This window comes from Balaenoptera borealis, assembly GCF_965194805.1.
Source record: "Balaenoptera borealis genome assembly, chromosome: 12".
Lineage (NCBI taxonomy): Eukaryota > Metazoa > Chordata > Mammalia > Artiodactyla > Balaenopteridae > Balaenoptera > Balaenoptera borealis.
The window spans coordinates 5043471-5065720 of record NC_138869.1 but is presented as its reverse complement, the minus strand read 5'-3'; the positions used below and the strand labels follow the sequence as shown (position 1 = coordinate 5065720).

The following is a 22250-nucleotide window of genomic DNA, read 5'->3' as shown; positions in this document are numbered from 1 at the left end:
TCGTGCGCTCTTTAAGAGGTTGGCGGGCCGCCCCGCCCCCTAGGGATCTGATTGGCTCCTCCCGCTACGTGCGCCCTCTTTTCTGCGTAACTCCATTCCTATAAGCTGCTGCGGACTGGGGGCGGGCCTGCGTGCTGCAAGTAGGGACGGTGGCTGTTTTGCAGTTTCGGCGGAACGAAAAGGACGCGCCAGCCTTCCGGGTCACTGCTGTCGGGAGGGCCGCGCGGTGTCGGGCCCGACGGCGCCTCCCTACCCGCTCGCCCAGTCTGCGGGAGCCGGCCGCCCGCGCCTCTTGTGCGACGCTCCCCGGCCCGAGCGCCGGAGGCCGAGTCCCGCGGGCTTGCGGGGTCCGCGGCCGGCGGCGGATGGGCGGCCGGGGCCTCAGGTAAGGAGGGGACCCCACTCCTGCCCCAGCTGCGGGAACCGATCCCGGCGGCCCCCGTCCCGCCTGCCGCTCCTGCCGCCGGGAGCGACCCTCCCGCCCAGAGGCAGGCTGGGGGCGCAGAGGGCCGGCGTTCTGGGTCCCCGGGGAGGCCGGGCTTGCGGACCCTGCGATCCAGGTTGTGCGGGAAGACGTCCCTGCGAGTGGCCGAGTCCCACCTCCGGCTCCCTGGGCCCGAGAGGTCGGGGGTCCACTGGACAGGGAGCGAGGAGTGACCTGCCCTCACGCTGCAGTAGGGACGGGGCCTAGGGCCTCCCAGACGGTCCTCCCACTCCCCAGAAGGGCTGAGCCGCACTCTGCTGGATATTCATCTGTCCACTCACAACGTTTGTTGTCCTGGGGGGCTGGGTCATGAGATGCCTGGGCTGGACAACCCACAAACACACAGCGAGGGCCGCTTCAGACAATCAGAGGTAGTCAGGGAGGGCTCCTCAGAGGAGGTGGCCCGAATGGTGAGCCGCAGCTGGGAAAGAGCACGCACAGGGGCCCTGAGGTAGGAACAGTACAGCAGCTTGGAGAACAGGCTGAAAGACAGGCTGCAGAGTGGAAGGGAATCGTCACGGCAGTTGGCAGGGGTGAGGCCAGGTTGGACCTTGAAGGCCCAGGGCTGTCCTTCCTCCTGGGGGCTCCTGGCAGGGTCCACCTCCCCCCTCCCCAAGGCTGAAGGATTAGGGGGTTGGCCTCTGTCCTGTGGAGTCTTCCTCACCCTGTTTCGGTTCCAGGGTTTTAAGGCTCATCAACCAGCTCCGGTCGGAAGCCCTGAGGGGCGTTTAAGCAGCAGCCTCTCTGCTCAGGGTTTTGTTTGCCCCAGGGTTTCCCATCCAGTAGCTCTGGGTGGTCAGTCCCACTACACAGATGAGAGATGGGAAAGCGGAGGCCCACAGAGGGTAAGGTCCTTCTGGTCCAGGGTCTCACAGCAGGTCCAGCTCGCAGGACCCTAGCCAGTTGGCATCCTGCCCACAGAGGAAGGGAGGGAGGGAGGTGGGTGGGAAGAGGCCTCCGGAATGTTAATGAGGTCAGGAGAGTCCTTCCCAGGTGGAAGAAACGTCCCAGATTCCCCGGTCCTGAGAGGCCAGGGGTTGCCCCAGAGCACTTGGCATCCCAGGAACTCCCCCTCTGAGAATTCCCTTCCCCATCCCTCTGGTCTGGTTTCACCCCTCCCTCCCCTGCCCTCAGCCAGCCTTCCCACCATCCCCTCTTTCCTGAGCCTGCACACCCCTTACTTTGCCACTACCTGGGCTTCTGCCAGCAAGGCCAGGAGCTCACTTGTGGTGGGGAGAGGGGAATACAGGCCACAGGCTGACCCGTCTCAGCCTCTTTCCCCTTTGTGTGATGGGATGTTAGCAGTCACCTCTCTTGGAGGCTGGTGTGGTGGCTCAGCAGGTGACCCCGTGGAAAGCCTCAACTGCACACAGGCAGGGAAGGGTGCATTGTCATTTTTATCACGGCTTCAGTTATTTTGTGAGCTTTGACACATAGTGGCAATTCTGGTGTGGCTCAAGTGTGGTTCTGGGGCCAACAGAGCAGCAGTGCCAGCTGGGAGGGTGTTAGAGATGCACACTCTCAGCCCCCAGACCTGCCTGACCCGAATCTGCTTGTTACCAACACTCCACTCTGGATCAAACCCGGCTGCAGGTGGAGAGACCAAGGCCCCAGGAGGGGCCCCTGGCAAGTTGCCGGTTGGGGGCCTGGGCTCTGGAGACAGACAGTCTGGGCTGTCCAGCTCCATGCAGGGGGTGACAGAAGTACCTCCCTGGAGGGTGGCAGGGCTCCGTGAGCCTTCTCTGCAGTTATTACAGAGCTAGCAGGGCTTGGTAGAGGAGGCTTAGCTGACGCTCTCCTTCCTCACCTCAGACTCCATACCAAGTGGCGCTTGGACCCGTGAACCAGATCCTTCCCCGCTGCACGTCCCCCAGCCCCTCCTCCGGGAAGAAAAGCAGCAGTTACCTTTCTGTATGTGACCTTTTGTAGACATTCACTTCTCTGGTCTTGCTTGATCCTTACAGCAGCCTTGTTGGGGGTGTGTTATTGTCCTGTGACACCCAGAGAGGAGAAAGACTCCCCCAAGGTCACGAAGAAAGAACCTGGCAGAGCCAGAAGCACAACCAAGGTCTACCCAACTCCAAGTCAAACAGGCCTACACAGGAAAGGGAATTTGTTGGATTTTGTAACTGAAAAGTCCGGCCTAGGGGTGCGGGTATCTAGCTTCAGGTGTGGCTGGATCCAGGGGCTCCCGCAAGGCGCTATCTCCAGGATCTATTTCCATCAGTCTTTCACCTCTGTGTTGGCTTTCTTTCCACGTGGGACTCCAATGTGCACATTCCCTGGAGTTGTGGAGGGGTGGAGTCAACAGTACCTAAACCCTGTGGATGGGGACTGGGGTACTGAGGTGCCCCCATAGGAAAATGGGGTGCTGGACAAGCAAGGCCAAGAGAAGCCCTCTGACCGCCCCCCCTTCCGACTCTATCCGGCCCTCCTGCTTCTGTCCCCATTCATCCCCACGGGCTTCTCTCTGCCGTGTGGGGTCCCTGCAGGACATCAGGCAGCCCTGGACCCCGACCCTGTGTCACATGGGCACCCTGCGCCCTGCTCAGGTGCCCCGCGCTGCGCCACACCACCCCCACTCCGAAACCTCTGGCTTACAGCAACCGAGGCTCAGCTTCTGGCGCTGGCAAGGGGCCCCTGTCCTGAACGCAGGGCATCAAGGAGGGTCCTGCAACGGCGGGGCACCTTGTTAGCAAGGCAGAGGGGCAGTGTCATGGGGACACTGGGCTGGGCTCCCCGAGGCTCGGGCCAGAGCCTCGGCCTCAGCCTGCCCTGCCCTCTTCCCTCACCCCAACGTGTGTCTGTCTGCGGGTCTTGCTGGCCAGCCCTCCCAAAGGGATCCCAGATCCCTCCACTCCCCCCCGCTGCCCCCGCCGGTCGAGCCACTGCCCTCGCCGGCCTGGCCGGGCACTCCTCGGTCTCCCTGCCCCTCCACGGCAACCTCTCCACGTGGGAGCGGGGCCGCGTCGCCCGCCTTCCTACACCCTCCTGTTGCATTTGACGTGAGCTCACGGTGCCGGTGATCCCGGCTGACCTGGCCCCTACCCTTCCTCCTCTCTCTTCCAGCCTGATCTTTGCCCTTTGAACAGGCCAAGACTGTGTGTTCTTCTTAGCACTTACCTCTAGGAGAAGTCTGCTTTTTAAGTACGGGTGTTTGTGCTGGCTGTCGGCCTCCGCTCTGAGAATGAAGGCCCCAAGAGGGCAGGTGTGTCCTGGCACCTGGACCCGCCGGGTCATAGCAGGTGCTTGGCCATGTCAGCACCGGTGGAAGGGTGCAGAGCACGGGAACAGGGAGGAAACCAGCTTCTTTCCTTGGACCTACTGTGTCAGGCACACGTTCTCCCCTGTGATACCTCCCGTCCTTGGTGTATCCTCAGGCTGCCAGTGGGGACGCCATCCCAGAGCCGGTGGGTGGCCTGTGGGAGAGGAGGATGGGGATTCCTGAGCCCTGCGTCTCGGCCCTCCCGCTTCGGAATCCCCCCGCTTTCGGCAGAGCAGCGCTCGCGTTCCACAGCTTGGCCCGTGGGGTGCTGTCCTGCAGGCCTGCTGTCCAGGGGCGTGAGCGCAGCACGAGCACGGGATCCTGTTGCTTCGCTGCAAACCCTGCAGGAAGTGTCCTAGGCTGCTCCTTGCTCAACGGGAGACCTGCGCTCTCAGCATAAACGATTCATCTTTTCCATTTTTTAAAATCTACTGAAGCGTAACCCATACGGAAAATCACTCGGATCACAGGTGCGTGGCTCCGTGAACCGCGACACTGGAGCACGCCAGCGTGCCCGCCACTGGCTCGTGTCTCCAGGGCTGGCCCTGCGCCCTCAGCCCTCCACAGGGCGCCCCTCCTGGTGCCCGTGTAGGGTCAGGCCACGTGCCTACAGCTGGCCGGGCTCCGCTCGGCGCCCGGCTGCCAGGCCCTCCGTGTCACCACAGGGCAGGAGTCACTCTCGTTTCCGGGCGGCGTTCCACCGGTCACGCGGACGCCCCGTTGACGTGTCAGTTCTGCTGACGGGGGCACTTGGGCTGCTCCCGCCTGGGGCTGTCGCGAATGGCCCAGAAATGGGGGCGCCGGGTCAGGGGCCCAGTCTGTTCAGTCATCGTTTTAAACGCTGGCATCTGTCACGTCCCGCTGCCCAGGCCCATGTGCTCCCTGCGACGTGCTGCTGCTGCTGTCCGGTCCCTGACACAGAGCTGACAGTGAGGACTGGCCCGTCGGGGGCCGGGTTGCAACCTGGGCGGGAGGGAGCGCCACACCTGCCCCCCACCTGCCGGCCCCCACCAGAGGCCCAGGGCTGCACAGCCCCTGTGCTGCTCACGTGGTGGCTCTTACCCCCCAGGGCCGGCTGCTGGCGGGATGGACACCCCAGAGGAGGAGATCTGGGCCAGCGGGCCCCCGCCCCCGGCGCCCAACATCAGTGTGCCGCACCGCTGCCTGCTGCTTCTCTACGAGGACATCGGCACCTCTAGGTGAGGCAGGCACAGTCCTGCCGGGCTGCGTGACAGGGGGTTTCCGGGGTTGGGTGTGTGTGTGTGTGTGTGTGTGTGTGTGTGTGTGTGTGTGTGTGTTTGAGAGAGACGGGTGGGCTACAGACAAAACCCCACCAGTGAGCCGCCTCCTGTACCCACCTGCTAGGGTCCGGTACTGGGACCTCTTGCTGCTCGTCCCCAACGTGCTCTTCTTCATCTTCCTGCTCTGGAAGCTTCCATTTGCTCGGGCCAAGATTCGAGTCACCTCCAGCCCCATTTTTATCACCTTCTATATCCTGGTGAGTTCATTCCAGTTGGTGACAGAAAACCCAACTCCAACTGGCTTAAGCTGTCTTTGTAATGAAAAACCAGCTTCAGGTATGGCTGGATCCAGGGGATTAACGGATGTCATCGGGACTCTGTCTCTCTCTCTCTCTCTCTCTCTCTGCATCTTTGCTCTCCTCTGGCATCATCGCAGATGAGTTCTCCCCATAAGGTATCAGAGGTAGCCAAGAGCAGCTCTGAGCTAACCTCCCTGCCAACTCCAGCAGAAGGATATCTTTCCTGATGCTGCAGTGTTGACCTGGAATTCCCTCTGAGTGGCCCACCTTGGAACCCCTGTTCATCCCTGAGCCAGACTCTGTGACTAACAGGGAAAGGGACACTTTGGAGCTGGGACGGTGGGGTCAGCTCAGCCAGACCGTATGGACTGAGGAGGGTGGTGGTCCCAGGAAGAAAACTGGGGAATGGTTACTAGAGGGAAGGGGAATGGATGCTGGGCTGGGGAAAAAAGCCCACTGCATTCTGAACCCCAGCTGTGCTGAATGACCTTGGGCCAACGACTTGGCCTCTCTGGGCCCCAGTGCCCTCCTACACGATGTGACGTGGAGCTGCTTCAGTCTGTGGTGCTCCCGTGAGCACCCAGTGAGACTGCGCAGAGCTCCAGCCCCGTGGGGGCCTGGCACACAGTGGGCACGCGGCCCTGAATGGTGTCAGCCTCCCTGAGATTGGACACGGTTTTCAAGGCACAAAGGACAGAGTGTACGAATCTGGGCTCTTTTGTTCATATGTATCAGAAAACTGAACTTAAGCTCACAGAAACCCCGGGGGGGAGTGGGGCGGGGTAGTATTGACTGAGAAACTGACAGTCCCAGCTGGATCCCAGGGTGCTGTCTCCCTGTATTTCGTAGATGAGGTGCAGCACAGACAAGTCCCAGAGGCAGCGAGCGGCAGGTCTGGGATTAGAACCCGGCAGGCTGGCTGCACCACGTCACCCTAACAAGCCTTCCCAGGCTGTCAGCGTAGCCAGGAAACCAGGGCCCAGAGGGGAGCGCCAGGCCTCCCTGCTTCCCACCCAGGCGGCTCGTTTAGTGTGGAATCCTTCCATTCTTGAGGAATTGAGGGCTCCTGCAGACGTGGGGTGTGGGGTGCAGGCCCTGCGATTCCCGGAGCTCTTGTCCCCCGACGCCAACCCCGCAACCCCTCTCTCGCTCACCAGGTGTTCGTGGTGGCGCTGGTGGGCATCGCCCGGGCCGTGGTGTCCATGACGGTCAGCACCTCAGATGCTGCGACTGTCGCTGATAAGGTGGGGCTGGGCCTGCTGGCAGGGCTGCCGGGCACTGGGAGGGGGCAAGCAGCCCCCAGGCTGACGCTCTGCCCACTCTGTGTCCAGATCCTGTGGGAGATGACCCGCTTCTTCCTGCTGGCCATCGAGCTGAGCGTGGTCATCCTGGGCCTCGCCTTTGGTGCGTCTGCTGCTGCGGCCAGGGCTCCCCTGCCCCTCCCTGGCTGGGGGCCGACCCCACCGTGGTTCCCGAGGCTGGCACCCGCTGACTGACCAGCACATTTCTTCCAGGTCACCTGGAGAGCAAGTCGAGCATCAAGCGGGTGCTGGCCATCACCACGGTGCTGGCCCTGGCCTACTCCGTCACCCAGGTGAGGTGGGGGAGGGCAGCCCCGGGGGTCAGCGGGGCTGGGCATCCACTGCCTCCGGGCCCTGGGTCAGAGTTGAGTGTGCACTGGCTCAAACTTTAAATGCAGCTAAGGAATCACCTGGGCGGCTGGTTAACAAGGCAGGTTCTGGGCCTCTCCAGTTCCGATCCAGTAGGTTGAACCTACCGTTTCAACAAGCAGTCCAGGTAGGGGGAGTGCAAGTCTGTAGATCCCACTGAGACCCGTGCACCAGAGACCCCTTTTTTACCCCGGGGGCTGCCCCTCCCCGGGCCTGTTCTGAGGGCTGGAGCTGGGGGGCAGGGCGTGGCCAGAGAGCTGGCTAGAGCAGGGGACTGAGCGCCAGGCAGAGCGGGGCTTGGTGTGGGGGGGAGCCCAGGGACAGGGCGTTCCAGGTACAGGAGCCCCTGAGACCCTCTCCTGCCCGCCGCTGCAGGGCACGCTGGAGATCCTGTACCCGGATGCCCACCTCTCGGCTGAGGACTTCAACATCTACGGGCACGGGGGTCGCCAGTTCTGGCTGGTCAGCTCCTGCTTCTTCTTCCTGGTGAGTTGGGGGCTGGCCGGAGCCTCGGGCACGGCCTGCTAGCGGGCTCAGCACTGGGCGGGAGCTCCCTGCGTCCTGGTCAGCGCCAATGTCTCCGCAGGTCTACTCTCTGGTGGTCGTGCTCCCCAAGACCCCGCTGAAGGAGCGCATCTCCCTGCCCTGTGAGCGCCTGGGGACGGGGCTGGGCGCGGGGTGGGCTGTTGGCCTTGCGGTGGCCTGGAGCGGACAGCTGGGCCACCTGGGTGGGTGGGAGGCAGGGAGCCGGTCCGGTCCCGACATGTGGGCAGGACCTCACGCGCGTCCCCCCCGCAGCACGGAGGAGCTTCTACGTGTACGCGGGCATCCTGGCGCTGCTCAACCTGCTGCAGGGACTGGGGAGCGCGCTGCTGTGCGCGGATGTCATCGAGGGGCTCTGGTAAGCGGCCGGGGGCGGCCGGGAGGGGGCGGGGGCCCGCCGGGTTGCTCCGCCGCAGCCCTGACCCGCCCCTCCCCCCAGCTGCGTGGATGCCACCACCTTCCTCTACTTCAGCTTCTTCGCGCCCCTCATCTACGTGGCCTTCCTGCGGGGCTTCTTCGGGTGAGTCCTCCAGCGGGGACTGCAGGGAGGGGGACTGGGGGGCGGGGTTCCAGGTCGCGCTCTGGGCTTGGCCGCCCCCAGCTTCCAGGCCGCGGGCGCCCCCGCGTGGCCGCCGTCGGGATCACGCCTTCTGCCTCTTGCGCATGCGCAGCTGCCACTGCAGCATCCCACGCTCCGGGCTCGGGGCTGGGGGGCAGCTCAGGCTGGGACCGGAGCTTGAGAAGGCGGACAGGGTGCATGTGTGTACACGCATGTGCGTGCGGATATACATGCACACACGGGCGCACACACATATGCATGCGCCCCTATAAATATACACATACACACATGTATACAGATGTATACGTGTGTAAGCTGCATATGCACACAAACATGTACACATATATATATTTATATGCACATACATATATACACATGTACACACAGGCACATGCATGCATATACCACAGCCATACAGGCACGCATAGGTTCACATAGATATATATAAATACAGACACACACATTATGCACACAACACACAAAGACATACGCACTTTTCCCACGAGAGAGACAGGCCATGCCTGCTGATCTGCACTGTGTTTTTCATTTAAGGATAGATCAGCTCATTCCTCAGCACCTGCTGTAGCCGCAGACACAACAGGGAACAAAGCAGACAAACCCCTGAGCTCACGGAGCTTGTGTTCCATCTGGGGGCAACTGGAGTGGGGAGCAGTGTTGGGGGGAGTCCAGTGTGTCTGAGCGTGGGGTGGGGTGCACTCTTGTGAGGCACTCTTGTGACTCAGACGTGGTGGAAGCAGGCGTTCTGCCCCCAGCCCCCCCTTCCCTATCTGCCAGGTCTGAGGGTGGGCTGCAGGGGTGCCTCAGCGCTGGGGCGAGAAGGACTAGATCGGATCCCAGCCCTGATGTGTGTGACCTCGCACACGATTTATCTCCCTGGCCTCAGGCTCCTTTTTGTAAATGGGGAGTGACGCTTTCTCCCTGGACAGTTACCCAGAGGACTGAGGACGGCGGGCACCTGGTGGGCAGTAGTGAGTGCTGCGGGGCAGGGGTCTGGGCCCGTGTCTGCCCCGCACTGTGGGCAGGTGCTGTTTAAGGCCCATCATTTCCCCAGTCGAAGTCCTTCCACCCATTTTATGGTGAGAAAGCAGGCGCTCGCCAGGCTCACACGCCAGCAGCAGGAGGGCCGGTTTTAATACCGGTGTCCCAGCCGACTCCAACATCAAAGCAAGGAAGGGGACCTCGCGGGGTGGGTGTTAGGGGGCCATCAGCACGTTTCTTGCCATGTCTGATGCCTCGTTGCCCAGCCCCAGCGAGGAAGGCCTTTGCTGACCCACAGTGGGGCTCCCCTGCCTCTCTCCTCCCCTCCAGCTCGGAGCCCAAGATCCTCTTCTCCTACAAATGCCAAGTGGACGAGCCCGAGGAGCCGGACGTGCACCTGCCCCAGCCCTATGCGGTGGCCCGGCGGGAGGGCCTGGGGGCAGCGGTGGCCGCCAGCACGCAGCTCGACTCGGCCGGGGGGACGGCCTACCTGGACGATGTGGCTTCCATGCCTTGCCACACGGGCAGCATCGACAGCACAGACAGTGAGCGCTGGAAGGCCATCAACGGCTAGCCTGGCTGCCGCGGAGGGCGGGAGGGCCTGGGGGCCTGCGGAGGACCGGCGGGGGAGGACGGGGGCCAGGCCCGTGCGCGGGCAGCAGCCCCGTGCAGGCCCTGTCCCGCCCTCTGTCCCCCACTTGCCCGCGGCCACCTCTGCTTCACAGCTGGGGGCCGCCTCCCCGCCCACCTGCCCTCGCCTTGCGCGGCGACTCGGCCCCGACGTGGACGTCTCGGGGGGCCTGGCTAGGCTGGCCGAGGGCACCTCCCTGCAGCCTGCGCCCCCAGGGCTGGAATCATCGTCGTCATCCTCCGCCCCCCCCCCACCCCGCGCCCCCCAAAGCCCGCTCTGGCGGATGGGCTGAAGCGTGTATATTTTCTGGATCTGTTTTCTAATAAAAAGGAAAAGGAGCAGAACGTGTTGCCGTGAAGGCTGTGCGGGGGTACCGGGGCCGCGGCGCCCCTCTGCACGGGGAGCCCGGCGTACCTGCTGTGAGGCCCCGTCGGAGCGGAGGGGACGGCCGTGGAAAGAACCGCGGGTCCTGTGCGCTGTCCTGTCTGCCCCTCACGCTCTGTCATCCCGGGCAGCACTTCCCTCGTGCAGCTTCTGTTTCCCCATCTGTGAAATGGGGATAAGAAGGCCTGTCTCGCAGGGGTGTTTGTAAGGATTAGCAGAGAGCAAGCGTGGCTGGCTGGCACGTGGTGGTGGTGCGATGGTGACCACAGGGGTTCTTTTTAGTCGCTAGAATAGTGCTCGGCACATAGTAGGCCCTCGGAAGGTAGGATGCGGGGACTGACGTTCATAGTCATGGACGGGATGAGCCGAGAGTGGGGACAGGTCCGAATAAAGCCCGGGGCCCTGGGGCGCTGAGGGCCAGGCCGCGCTCCACCTCCACTGCCCACCTCCTTTCTCAGGAGGGCACCGAGGGCACCAGCTCCAACACGGCTCATGACGGTGGGACCAGCGGCCAGGCTCGCCGGATCCAGGGCTGTCAGCGGGCGTGGGCACAGCCAGCGAGCTGGACTCCGGGGCCCGCGGGGCTGCCAGGGGGCTCCTGCAGGCTCCTCCCAGTGCCCGGCCTGGCTGCCACCCCACAGCTCGCACAGAAGCCTGTTAGGTGGGGAGGGCAGCCAGCGGGGCATTCCGAGCCGGGCAGGTGGGGGGGGCCAGACAGGGAGGAACTGATCGTCAGATCCAGAGCTGGGCTCGCCGTCGGCAGCGTTGACGGGCTGCGTCTAAGACGGCGCGGCGGCAGACTGCGTTGGCTCCGCGTGATGACTCGGTAGAGGGGGCAGCACAGGAGGCCTGGCGCCCGCTGCAGGGCAGCTGGTGGGCCGTGGAGGCTGGGGGGAACCTCCGCTGCTCTGACCCCGTCTCCCTGCCCCACTCCTCAGAAGCACCACAAGGCCGGGGTCTTCCTAACCTTCCAGGAGCACCTGCGTTCACACGCGTGTATGCACGTTACCCCTAGTTTGGGAGCGTGAATGTCTGTAGCTCGTTTCCCACGCTAACACCTGGTCTTGAGCTCGTTCCACGTCAGGTGGGAGAGCTGCGAACGTTCTGGATACGTGGCAATTGATTTACCCAGTCCCCTCGGGAGGGACCTTGGTTCCTAGTATGTTTTGCAACAACAAACAATGCAGCAACCAAAATCCTTACAAATAACTCACACAGGGGGGATTGCTGGAGCACAGCCTTAACTAGTTAGTTAATAAGTCTCGCAGTCTTCCGGCAGAGACTAATTGCTGTCCTCCAGTACATGTTCTCCTTTTCTTCCGCTGTCATAGGATCCCTGATTTGTAGCTGGATACACAGCTGCCTGGAACAAAGACTACATTTTCCAGCCTTCCTTGCAGGTCCTGGCCAGTGGGATGTAAGTGTGTGTGCAACTTCCTTGAAGAGAAAGGATAGGCTCTTCTTTCTTGCAAACTGGGATGTGGTTGTAATGGCTGGAGTTGTAGCAGCCATCTTGAATCATCGGGGGATCTTGGAATGGGAGCCTCTCATGGCAGAGCTACAAGGTAGAAGCAGCTGAGGTCCCCGACACTAGTGCACCCGTAACAGCCCTGGACTTCCTCCTTTGGACGACTTGTTGGATGAGAGAGAGAAGTAAACATCTGTCTTTCGTAAACCACTTTGGATTTTTCTCTCACTCATAATTGAACCTAATCTGAACCGACACACCCTTCAAAGAGGCTGTACCAGTTTTGACCCCTATGAGCACAGCCTCACCAGCGCCGTGTGCTATTCAAATTCTCGGTTGTTCCACAAGGCCGTGCTCACGTCTGTTCTGCTGGAACCACACCCCGTGTGCTGAGTCTGGGTGGGAACAGACCTCATGCCGAAGAGTGGCCAGGATGTGGGGCGATCTGGATGACGAGTCCACCATATTGGCTCCATGTTCCAATCTTACGGCCTCCTGCTGCTCAGCCTGTGGACCTTGACATCATGCCTCTCTGACCCTTGGTTTCCTCATCAGTGACACAGGGCTGCGGGTGACCGGTGGCCATGTGATATTCATTTTCCCTTCCTCAGTAACTGCATCAGGATGTTTTGAGGGTCAGTGAAGCACCAGATAGAAGGTGACATTCCTGCCCCTTTACATTCACTCAAGTGACTAAGTCCTGGTCATTGGGATGTTAGCAGGAGTATGAGACTTTCTTCAGCACGGGCTGCTTAAAGGGAGCTGACTGAGCTCGGAGATGTGCTCCTTTGTCCTCCTGCCTTTCTCCTTCCTGCTTCCTGGAATGCAGATGTGATGACTGACTCCAGCAGCCAGCTTGGATTATGAGGTGACTCTGGGAAGCTAGTCAACAAGGATGGTCAAACAGAAAGACAAAACAAGCCCTGTCCCTAATGACGATGGCACTGCCATACCAGCACACGGCTGCTACACGACAGAACAGAATTCTCATACAGGAGAGAAAGACTATCTTGTTTACGGCAATCCCGATCCTAAGGGAAACACGTGAAAATCCTAATGTGTCCCCCAAGGGGTCACATGAGGGAGACAGGATATTTCCAGGCACCAATTTGTGTCTTTTCCTTCCTGAGCCCACCCTTCTCCCTCCCCGTCAGAGGGAGTTTGGGCCTGGGCTTACTTGCTGAGGGAGCCTGCGGCTGGTGGACGACCTCTGACTTTGTTTCCAGATGCCTTGGGCTACAGAGGCAGCAGGGGCTTGTGGGAAGACACAGGTGGGATTCCCTTCGGAGTGAGGTCCTTCTGTCCCCGAGCACTGGGGACCAGGCACGGGTGAGGCCAGGCTGCAGATAAGCTGGCTCCCCTGTGGGTTTAGGGCACAGAGCGCTCAGCTGCTGCAGAGGGTCCCCCAGCCCGGGTGTGGCTCTGACGCACTGCAGCTCTGAGACCTGCAGGCCCTGTGGCCAGGAGCACTGGAGGTGACAGGGCGACCCAGGACCGATGGTGTATCTGTCTGCTCGGCTGCTAGAATGGGTTCCATGGACGGGGGCGGGGCTTGAACCACAGACATCTGCTGCTCACAGCTCTAGAGGCTGGACCTCCAAGATCAGGGGTCGGCTTTTCCCAAGGCCTCTGTCCTTGGCGTGCTGGCCGTGTCCTCTGTGCGTGCATGGCCCTGGTGTCCCTGTGCCCACAAGGACACAGTCAGATTGGATTCCGGCCCACCCTGATGGCCCCATTTACATTTAATGACTCCTTCAACGCCCCCGTTTCCACATACAGTCACATCCCGAGGTCCTGTGTTCAGGACCCCACACTGACACAATGCCCCCTTTACGGACGGAGCAGCAGAGGGACAGAGGTCACACGGCCACCAGAGGCGGATGCCATCGGACCCCAGGCCTCCAACCCTGCGCCTGCTGCCCAGACTCGCAGACGCACCTCCCTCAGGGGACGGGCTCCGAGCCTCGTCGCTGGGGCCATCAGAGCAAGGTGAGGGGGCTGTAGCCACTCCAGGCCAGTCTGGGGGGCGGTGCAGAGGACCCCCAGCGGGCTGCCTGGGGGTAAAGGGAGCCCCCGGTGTTCGTGGCAGCGCTGGGTCCGCTCGGCCACGCGGCACCCCAGCCGGCTCCGGGTCCAGCTCCGCTGTTGCTCACCTGTGACCCTGGCAGGCCCCGCGCGGGCGGATCCCCCACGGAACGCGGTGCTGCTGTGCCTCCTCGGCCTCCGTGCAGCCCCCAGGCCCACCCTGTGCAGGGCCTGGCACCGAGCAGCTCCCTTCCAGGCAGGACCTTGCGGGGCGCCGGAGCCGCTGCGGGGAGCAGGCCGCGGAGCAGGAGCTGCGCTGGGCGCCCGAGCGTGGCCAGCGTTTTATTTCTCATATTGTTTGCAGGTGGTGACTCAGCTGAACCACTCAGCAAATCAAGACCCAATCACCACCCACCGTGAAGAGTGTTTAAAGCTGGGCTGCAGTCAAGATCTCGTTAGGCACTCAGGAGGCCCCGGGACATAGAATCAGTTCCACTTGGCCGGGGTCGAATCGGGAAGGTGGGCCCAATTCCAGGGGAAGATTGGAGAGCGGCCCTGAAGACACGGTCCTCCCTGGGGCCGGGCCTGCCCGGGACGGGGGCCGAGGGCTGCCCCGAGTTGGTCTGCCTGGCCTGGGTGGTAGCACCCCCCTGGAGTCATCCAACAGCCCCGGTGAGGGTGGCCTTCTGGAACATTCCTGCTCTTCCCCTTAAGATCTGACTCCAAATTCTGGCTCTCGTCATCCTCATAAACACAGGGGGCCCACGGGCGGGAAGAGGTGGGGGAGGAGAGCCAGGGCTGCCACTGTGCCCTGTGCCTGAGGAGCTTCCCACAGGCTGCGCTGAATAACTGCCGTGCGCCCCGCTGGCCGCCGTGCCGCAAGGCAGGCTGAACCTGCAGGCTTTCCTTTTCTTTTCTGAGCTGGTACATGCTGCCCCCAACAGATCAGTGAGAGAGAAAGAAAAGGGGTGTCAGGGAGGCAGCTGGCGGTCCCCGCCACGAACCCCGGGACACAAAGACCATCGGTAGCTGGTGACGCACCGCCAGCTCGTCTGTTTTCCATTTCCCCACAGTCCCTGGATGGTGTATTGAAAACAACTTTACGAATTAAGCATCACGGATACAGCGAAAGCCCCCGTGTAGCCTCCCTCCTGACTCTGCCCCAACCCCCAGGTAACCACTTTCCCGCCGTCTTGCACTTCGTGTTTATGGCCGCAGCACACGTATGTGCGTCCGCAAACAATGTGCTTTGAGCCAATCAACCGGCTTCATTCTGAGCTCTTCTTCCCCGACTTGATTTTTTTCACTCAGTTTTGTGTGGCGGACTTCCCCTACGTTGAGACTTCCTACAGCACTCTGTCGTGTAAACAGAGCATTGTCTACTTGTCAATTTTATCTTTCAGGTTGTTTCCAAACCGTGAAAGCGAGCCGTGTCCCGACGCACATCCCACCTCTGACTGTCTGTTTCCCACGTGCCCTCGAGGGGCTCTCGGGCGGATCCAGAGGACGGAGCTGCTGGGGTTACGGGCGTCCGCGTCTGCAGCTCCAGTCTTCTCCCGGTGGTTGATGGTGGCGATCAGGGCACAGGCCAGGTGCTCTCACACTGGGTTCCTCACCCCTCAGGGCTTCTGAGACCCTTCGAGGGGTCCCTGAGGTCAAAGCCATCTTCGTAGTAGTGTGAGATGTTCCAGCCTTTCTCATCCTCTCACGAGTGCACCATAGAATTTTCCAGACCAATGTGTGGTAACGTCATAGCTCTGACGGCCGAAGGCACGTGTGCTTTGGTTGTTATTGAAATTAAACTTTGAGTATATAATTTCGAATATGTAAATGTTGGTAGACAAAACTCCCAGCCACAAAAGCTCTTCGAGGCCCTCAATAGTTTTCAGTGTAAAGAAGTCCTGAGACCAAACAGCTCAGGACAGTGAGACAGACCCACGGCCTAGACCCCAGGGCGGGGCCCGGCGGGGCTGTGGTAGCTGCGTGGCTCCTCCCCACTTCCTGGGGCGCTGGTGGCACAGTGATCGCACACGTGGCTGCCGGAGGTGCGCTGACCGGCCCTGCTCGTGGGCCCCCAGAGGACACTCGTGCTCCTGGAATTCTCCGCACATCTCAGAACAGCCGCAGCCTGACCCCTCGGCCGCTGGGGGTCGCTGAAGGCGCGTCACAGACCCGACCTCCCTGATCCCGTCCCGCTGGGGGCACTGAGCGTCTGAGCAGGGAATCCTTTTCGAGGCTTGGGGAGGGGTGGGGGGTGCAGAGACAGTAAGTCAGGGAGCCTGGTGCAGGTCAGGTCCCAAGAGTGACCTTTACCCGCCGAGTCTCAGTTGCAGACGCACAGAAAAGGAACAAAGAACTTCTTTCCCTGGACCATCCGAGAGCCGTGGGCGACACGATGCCCAGCACCACGGACGCTTTTTTGTGTGTTTCCCTCAAACGGACACTCCTCCTGCGTGACCACTACGCCAGCACTCATGTCAGGAAAGCACACGGATACGACAGCACCGTCCAAGCCTCAGACCCCACACACGCTTTGCCGATGGTCCCCGTCACGTCCTTTATGGCAAAAGAATCTAGTTCAGGACCACAGGCTGCCAGGTCGCTGCCGCTGTGAGGAACCTCTTCTCAACCATTCATCCATTTGTCATTTATTTATATTTATTTATTATTCGGAGGAAAACAGGGACCCTTTTGAAAGGGGGCACAGTTATAATTACACAGGGACCCTAGGTGTAAAGCAGGACTTTTCCCCAGGAAACTGGGAGGTGGGCTCACCTGTGACATGCCCCTCCCCAACGCCAGCTGGCCCCCTGCTAAGGAGAGCACGCTGCCGCCGCTCCAAAGGGGATCCCTGCCCCCCAGCTCCAGAAGCCAGGCCTTGAAGGGCCTCCTGACGCCGCCCACCCCGCACCTCAACATCCGTCCTGTCACCAGGTCCTGTGCATTCTACTTCCAGCTATGGCGTCGCCCACGCTGCCACCCCACCCCTCCCATCCCCTTTGCAGGCTGAAGCCAGAGGCTCTTTAAAAATGCAGCTCCGATTCTGTCCCTCCGTGCCCTCCCCCGGTCGCCGCCCCCGGCTCCCAGAGGCCTCAGCAGGACCCCCAGAGGCCCCGCCCTCCTCACCTGCCTTACCTGGAGCCTACCTCCCTGTTTGGGCTCCAGCATCCTGGTCTGTGGGCCCCTGTGACTCCGAGCCTCCCAGCGCTAACCTGCCAGACGCGGACGGAAGGAGATCGCTCATGGCTGTGAATTTTTATGGTTACTGAGTCATATTGTTTTACAGCCATTGAGTTAAATTCATCAGGAATTGTATGGGGTATTACTTTGGCTCCAGCTGTGAACTCTAATTCTGCTTGGCGACTTCGCCCGGGAACTTCCCACCCGACACTAGACTCAGCGCCCTGCACGCGCTCTTCTTGCTGCCCCTCCCGCCGGGGCTCACCCGCCAACAACATCAACAACCCAAAGGCCTGGTCCGGGAAACAAAGTCTCAATCAGGCGCTGTATTTAGCCCTCTCAGGCATGACACCTGATATATTGCTGTAAAAGACCCAGCTCGGGCTTCCCTGATGGCACAGTGGTTAAGAATCCGCCTGCCAATGCAGGGGACACGGGTTCGAGCCCTGGTCCGGGAAGATCCCACGTGCCGCGGAGCCACTAAGCCATGCGCCACTGAGCCTGCACTCTAGAGCCCGTGAGCCACAACTACTGAAGCCCGCGTGCCTAGAGCCCGTGCTCCGCAACAAGAGAAGCCACTGTAATGAGAAGCCCGCGCACCGCAACGAAGAGTAGCCCCCGCTCGCCGCAACTAGAGAAAGCCTGCGCACAGCAACGAAGACCCAATGCAGCCAAAGATAAATAAATAAATTAAAAAAAAAAAAGACCCAGCTCAGGATTCATTTACATATTTGAAAACGTTTTATTTGGAATTTTAGTGCACATTCAGTACTGTCATCTTTATTTATTTATTTAGGCTGCACTCAGGTGTCTGCAGAAGAGCCACGTGTGTAACTCCTGCCCCGCGCGCCAGGCTGCTGGAAGGTCCTGCACCTCCGGGGGCCCCCTTAATCCTTGAGACATTGAATTCCCCAGGTGCTATTATTGTCCCTATTTTACAGACGATAAAACTAAGGCTTAGAGGTTTGGTGACCTGGCCAAGCTCCTACCACTGGAAAGTGGTGGAGCTGTGGTTCTGACCCAGGCAGTGGGGCCCAGGCCCGTGCTCTCCACCACTGTATTATGCTGCCTCTCCTTCATGCACTGCCTTTGTAGAGCTGAATCTATTTGTGATAGTATCTGGTTACTGCGATTTCTGTTGGGGGCCCCGACACAAGGCCCTGTCCTTGGTAAGTTGTCAATATACATTGGTTGAATGAATGAATTAATGAAATGATCCCTTAAGTGATCAAAATATCCTCATCCTAAGTTCCCTCTCATGGAATGAAGGGATATGACCAGAGCACTGACAGATGATGGATGCTCAGAGGGCAGAGATGGGTCATCCTGGGCCAACCTTGCCAGTGGGAGCCAGGGAAGGCTGCCCTGAGGAGGTGACACTGGGATAAGTTTTGCAGGATGAGTAGGAGTTCACTGGAGCATAGACATCGAGCCTGATAGCACCTGGGGCTGGGAGCATCACCTGTGGGGAAGGTTCGGGCTCAGCTTCAAACAACCTCCCTTCATTGCAGGTGCCTCTGCCTCCACACAGGAGGCCGGCCCGAGAGCACAGAGCAAACCAGAACGAAGGGACAGATGGAGATTCCGGACGACTTCTTTCAATGCCCGCATCCACATGGGCCTGAGGTCCTGGACTTGCAGTGACATGGGCTTCTCCCCGTGTCGTAAGGCCAGTCTGGCTGGGTGTCTGACCCTGGTTACCGGGAGGATCCAGGGCAGAGGAGAGCTGGCCCAGCTCAGGGGCCAGGGTGAGGTCTGCAGCCCCTCCAGCGCTGAGTCCGGAGGGAAGGGCAGCTGCAGGTGCGGAGACACTGGTGTCTCCCAGCTCTCGGGCAGAGGAGGCAGCTCTGAGCGGTTCTGAGACAGGGTGGAGGCCAAGCACACACGCCCAGCGTGCAAAGCCACTGCAGCTGCAGGTTTGCGGGGGAACCTGCATGAGCCTGCGGGCACTGGCCCAGAGACACACAACAGGAACACACACACATTTCAAAAACGTGCAGCTCTCCCCACAAAAAAGTACACGCCCCTTGAGCTAGAAATTCCACTTCTGGGAAGCTGCCCGAAGGACAGAATGAAGGATGTGGGCCGAGACTCAGCTTCAGGGAGTTTCCCCGCAGCGCAGCTCATAAGCTGGCAGCACTCTGGATTCCAACGTGGCAGGAGAGCACGATGGCGCTCAGCCCTCGGACCACATGCAGGCGGTTCCCTTCCTCGGGAAGAGGAGCCTTGTTTACTGTCACGCGAGAAAAAGGCCGCAGCTTGAGAACAGTCTAAATGCTCTGAGCCCATTTGGGGAAAGCAAGTCAGGACCAGTGAGGAAGCAGGTCTGGGTGTAATCGGGGTGATCTCTGAGTCCAGAGGGCTGTGGGGCTTTCTGTCCCCACAGGAAGCGAGTGATGCTTTGCGGGTGAGAAAAACAAACCCGAGTTTGAAGATGAATATGAATTCTGCACACACCTACTCTCCCATGTGCGACCATGAGTTGTGAATAAAGACTGAGGTCACAACATTGCCTTAAAGGCAGGTGGCTGGGGCAGCCGTGGTGTCCAGCGGGGACGCTGCTGCCGTTGTGACCAGGGAGGGGCCCCAGGTACCCTGGGTGAGGAAGAGACTCCACGATACAGTAAGTGGGAACAAAAGCAGAACAGTGTTTATGGTGCGTGATCATTTTGTATAAACCAGTCTTCATGCACGCAGGAACATAAACCATCTCTGGGAGGACCTGCAGGACACACAACGGCCCATGTCTGGGGCGGGGACAGGTGTCCGGGATCAGGGTGGAAAAAGCGAGGCTCGTGGAAGCTGCAAACCCGTCCACACCTTGAATCAAAACGTTATTTGCGGGCTTCCCTGGTGGCGCAGTGGTTGAGAATCTGCCTGCCAATGCAGGGGACACGGGTTCGAGCCCTGGCCTGGGAAGATCCCACATGCCGCGGAGCAACTGGGCCCGTGAGCCACAATTACTGAGCCTGCGCATCTGGAGCCTGTGCTCCGCAACAAGAGAGGCCGCGACGGTGAGAGGCCCGCGCACCGCGATGAAGAGCGGCCCCCGCTCACCGCAACTAGAGAAAGCCCTCACACAGAAACGAAGACCCAACACAGCCATAAAAAAAAAAAAAAAAAAAAACAAAAAAAACGTTATTTGCATGTGCTCCCTGTTCGAAAGCATGATTGAAACATTAAGGAAAAAGGAAGCACACACGTCTTAGGTTAGCACACAGCAGGGGCGTCCGAACATGTGAGCACCGGCACCTGCTCACCCCAACGCCCGAGCGGCGCCCGGCGGGTCCACACGTGCTCTCTGTGCCAGGCTCAGCTGGGGTGGGGCCGGGGGGCCGGGCAGCAGGGAGCAGTGGCCGCCCAGAGCTCTGCCTCTTCAATTCCCTCTGGCTGAGCTGCCAATTTTCTGCTAGGCTGGCCCGGCGGCTGCAGAGCCGCTTCTGTCAACCAACTGCACCGAAGAGCAGAGCAATTAGGCAATTAAACTGTTTTAAATGGAATTCAGAGCCCTGATGTCTCTCTGGGAGGGTGGCCTCGCGGTCTCACCTCGGCCCTGCGTGGCGGGCAGGGGAGCAGGGGTGAAAGGGCAGGGCTGGCGACAGACTCCAGAGACAGACACTCAGACCCGCGGCCCGTCCCGGCTCGTCCCCTCACACAGGAGCCGGCAGGCCCTGCGCTCATCCACGCACTCACGTATTTAACGAACGCCCAGCACGTGCCAGGCGCCGTCCCAGGCACTGGGATCCACAAAGTCCTCGTCCTCCAGAGCCGGGGACACAGATAACAAAGAAATCAGCGAGACAATTCCAGGATGAAATGGGAAGATGGGAAAGGGAACGGGTGGGGAACAGGACCAGCTGGAGTGGTCAGGCCTCTCCAAGGAGGTCACATTCCTGCTGTGAAGCTGGGGATGGGAAGACGCAGACACAGAGCTTTCCAGAGAGCAGGAACAGTAGGGAAAAGGCCCTGAGGTATGCCCAGTCTCGGCTAATTTAGGCAAGACCAGAGGTTAACACGGCCAAAGCAGGGAGCCCGCCTGTGGGCTGGCACCGTCCCGTGAAGCTCAGAGCGCTCGTGTCGAAGGGGCGTGTTACCCATGTCGGCGCGGGGAGGGAAGGGGAGTCACCCGACACGGCGACCAGGCCCGCGCAGCCTGCAGCCCGGCGCCAGGTGCCCAGGCCTCCGCGTGCCCGTGCGGCTTCCCTGACAGAGGAGCAGGTGGCCCCCAGGGCAGAGCCAGGGGCGCGGAAGCGCAACTGCGGAGTGAGGAGGAGCTTTTTAACGGAACCAACTGGCCATGGAATCCCCTCCTTGTAAGGCGGTGAGCTTCCTGTCCTGGGAGGTAGGGCAGCCCGTCGAAAGGTTTCTATAGAGGGGACTCCAGTGCTGAGCAGGGTGGGACCGCGTCTGTTCCCCACCTGGCCTGGGGGCGTCTTGGGGACTCGATGGGCAGCATGCCCGCCAGCGTGTGATGCCGGGCGAGGCCCTGACCTCTCCAGGCCTCCGTCTCCCCAGCTATAAAATGGAGGCAACAGTGGTACTTACTTGCTCAGCACGTGCAAACCCTAGAACAGAGCCCAGCTCGAGGCGCAGCCCATGCTGGGGAGCTGCTGCATTACTTCAGCAGCCCGTGGGCTCCCATCTGCTTATTCTTCTTCTCCTTTTTTTTGATTTGAAAACTTCGTAACATGTATATGGTAAAAATAAATAAAGAAAATACTAATCCACCCATCCAAACGGATCAACGGTGAAGGGTGTCTCCCTCCAGCCCTGGCCGAGCTCCTCCCAGAGGCCACCGCGGCAGCATCTTGTGGGGAGGGGTTGTCCTTCCAAAGCAACTCCACACATCAGGGAACGTGCCTTTCCCCCACAGACCGAAGCATCCTGTACACACTCTCCTGCGCTCGGCTCCTTTCCCTCGCTCCAACAAAGCCATATGCACTGACTTTAAAGTTTTAAACTTCTGACTAGAATATACATCCTCTCAGGGCTTCAAAGCTGCAATGATTAACACTGAGTACTCTCTCTCCTCCCTGCACCTGACCGCCACTGCCCAGACAGGTACACGCCTGCTTGGTTTCTTAGGCATCCTTCTAGCGTTTCTTTACACAAGTACAAACACATACCAACAGGCCTCTTACTCCCACACCCAGTTGTGCACGTCGATTTTTTCCCTTAACGTCTACCGGCACGTAGATTTCCCCTTACCTGCCAGGAGTCTCCTTGTTGCCGGTAACGGCTGCGTACTATTCCCCCGGGGGCGTCCAAGGCAGAGTTTCCATATGGCTCCTGGGTGGGTTGTGATTTCGCCATCACAAACACAGCAGCAGTGGCCCTCCTGATGTAACCTTGGCAACATGGTACCCAGCTGTGCCTGCAGGGGCCAGGGTTGGCGTGGGTTGCTGGGTCAGGGGGAAAGCCTGATGGACAAACAGCGTCCCCTCCCGAGGGTGCCTGCTGCGTGCTCCCACCAGCGACACGGCAGGGACCTGTTTCCCACAG

General features: G+C 60.3%; 1 protein-coding gene and 1 long non-coding RNA gene across 9 annotated transcripts; both read left to right on the top strand.

Moving 5' to 3' along the window:
* Positions 1-121: 121 nt before the first annotated feature.
* On the top strand, positions 122-9888 carry TPRA1 (transmembrane protein adipocyte associated 1). 4 transcript variants are annotated; one of them, XM_082345300.1, is made up of 12 exons: positions 324-385; positions 4029-4219; positions 4819-4948; positions 5115-5247; positions 6447-6533; positions 6621-6693; positions 6804-6883; positions 7335-7445; positions 7546-7606; positions 7758-7860; positions 7942-8022; positions 9391-9888. In XM_082345300.1, exons 3-12 carry the CDS (start codon positions 4836-4838, stop codon positions 9632-9634), a joined length of 1086 nt encoding a protein of 361 aa, XP_082201426.1. In that variant the 5' UTR covers positions 324-385; positions 4029-4219; positions 4819-4835; the 3' UTR covers positions 9635-9888. The 4 variants fall into 4 exon arrangements, with proteins under 4 accessions (XP_082201425.1, XP_082201426.1, XP_082201427.1 ...); XM_082345299.1 differs by lacking the exon at positions 4029-4219 and having other exon boundaries at positions 122-385; XM_082345301.1 differs by lacking the exons at positions 324-385; positions 4029-4219 and adding an exon at positions 4297-4678.
* A 152-nt stretch (positions 9889-10040) lies between these two features.
* Positions 10041-21948, top strand: LOC309607124. Of its 5 annotated transcripts, none has more exons than XR_014232257.1 (5): positions 10041-10153; positions 11407-13532; positions 13933-14087; positions 14642-14741; positions 14972-15391. It is a non-coding gene; the product is annotated as an uncharacterized lncRNA (long non-coding RNA). The 5 variants fall into 5 exon arrangements; XR_014232255.1 differs by lacking the exon at positions 10041-10153 and adding an exon at positions 18260-21948 and having other exon boundaries at positions 10193-13532; positions 14972-17917; XR_014232259.1 differs by lacking the exon at positions 10041-10153 and having other exon boundaries at positions 10862-12814; positions 13323-13532.
* The last annotated feature ends 302 nt before the right edge of the window (positions 21949-22250 follow it).

Coding starts and splice junctions, on each gene's coding strand:
- TPRA1 (XM_082345299.1), top strand. CDS start 4,836: ATGGACACCCCAGAGGAGGAGATCTGGGCCAGCGGGCCCCCGCCCCCG. Junction 7,446..7,545: donor GCTCCTGCTTCTTCTTCCTG/GTGAGTTGGGGG, acceptor ATGTCTCCGCAG/GTCTACTCTCTGGTGGTCGT. Junction 7,861..7,941: donor GATGTCATCGAGGGGCTCTG/GTAAGCGGCCGG, acceptor CCCTCCCCCCAG/CTGCGTGGATGCCACCACCT.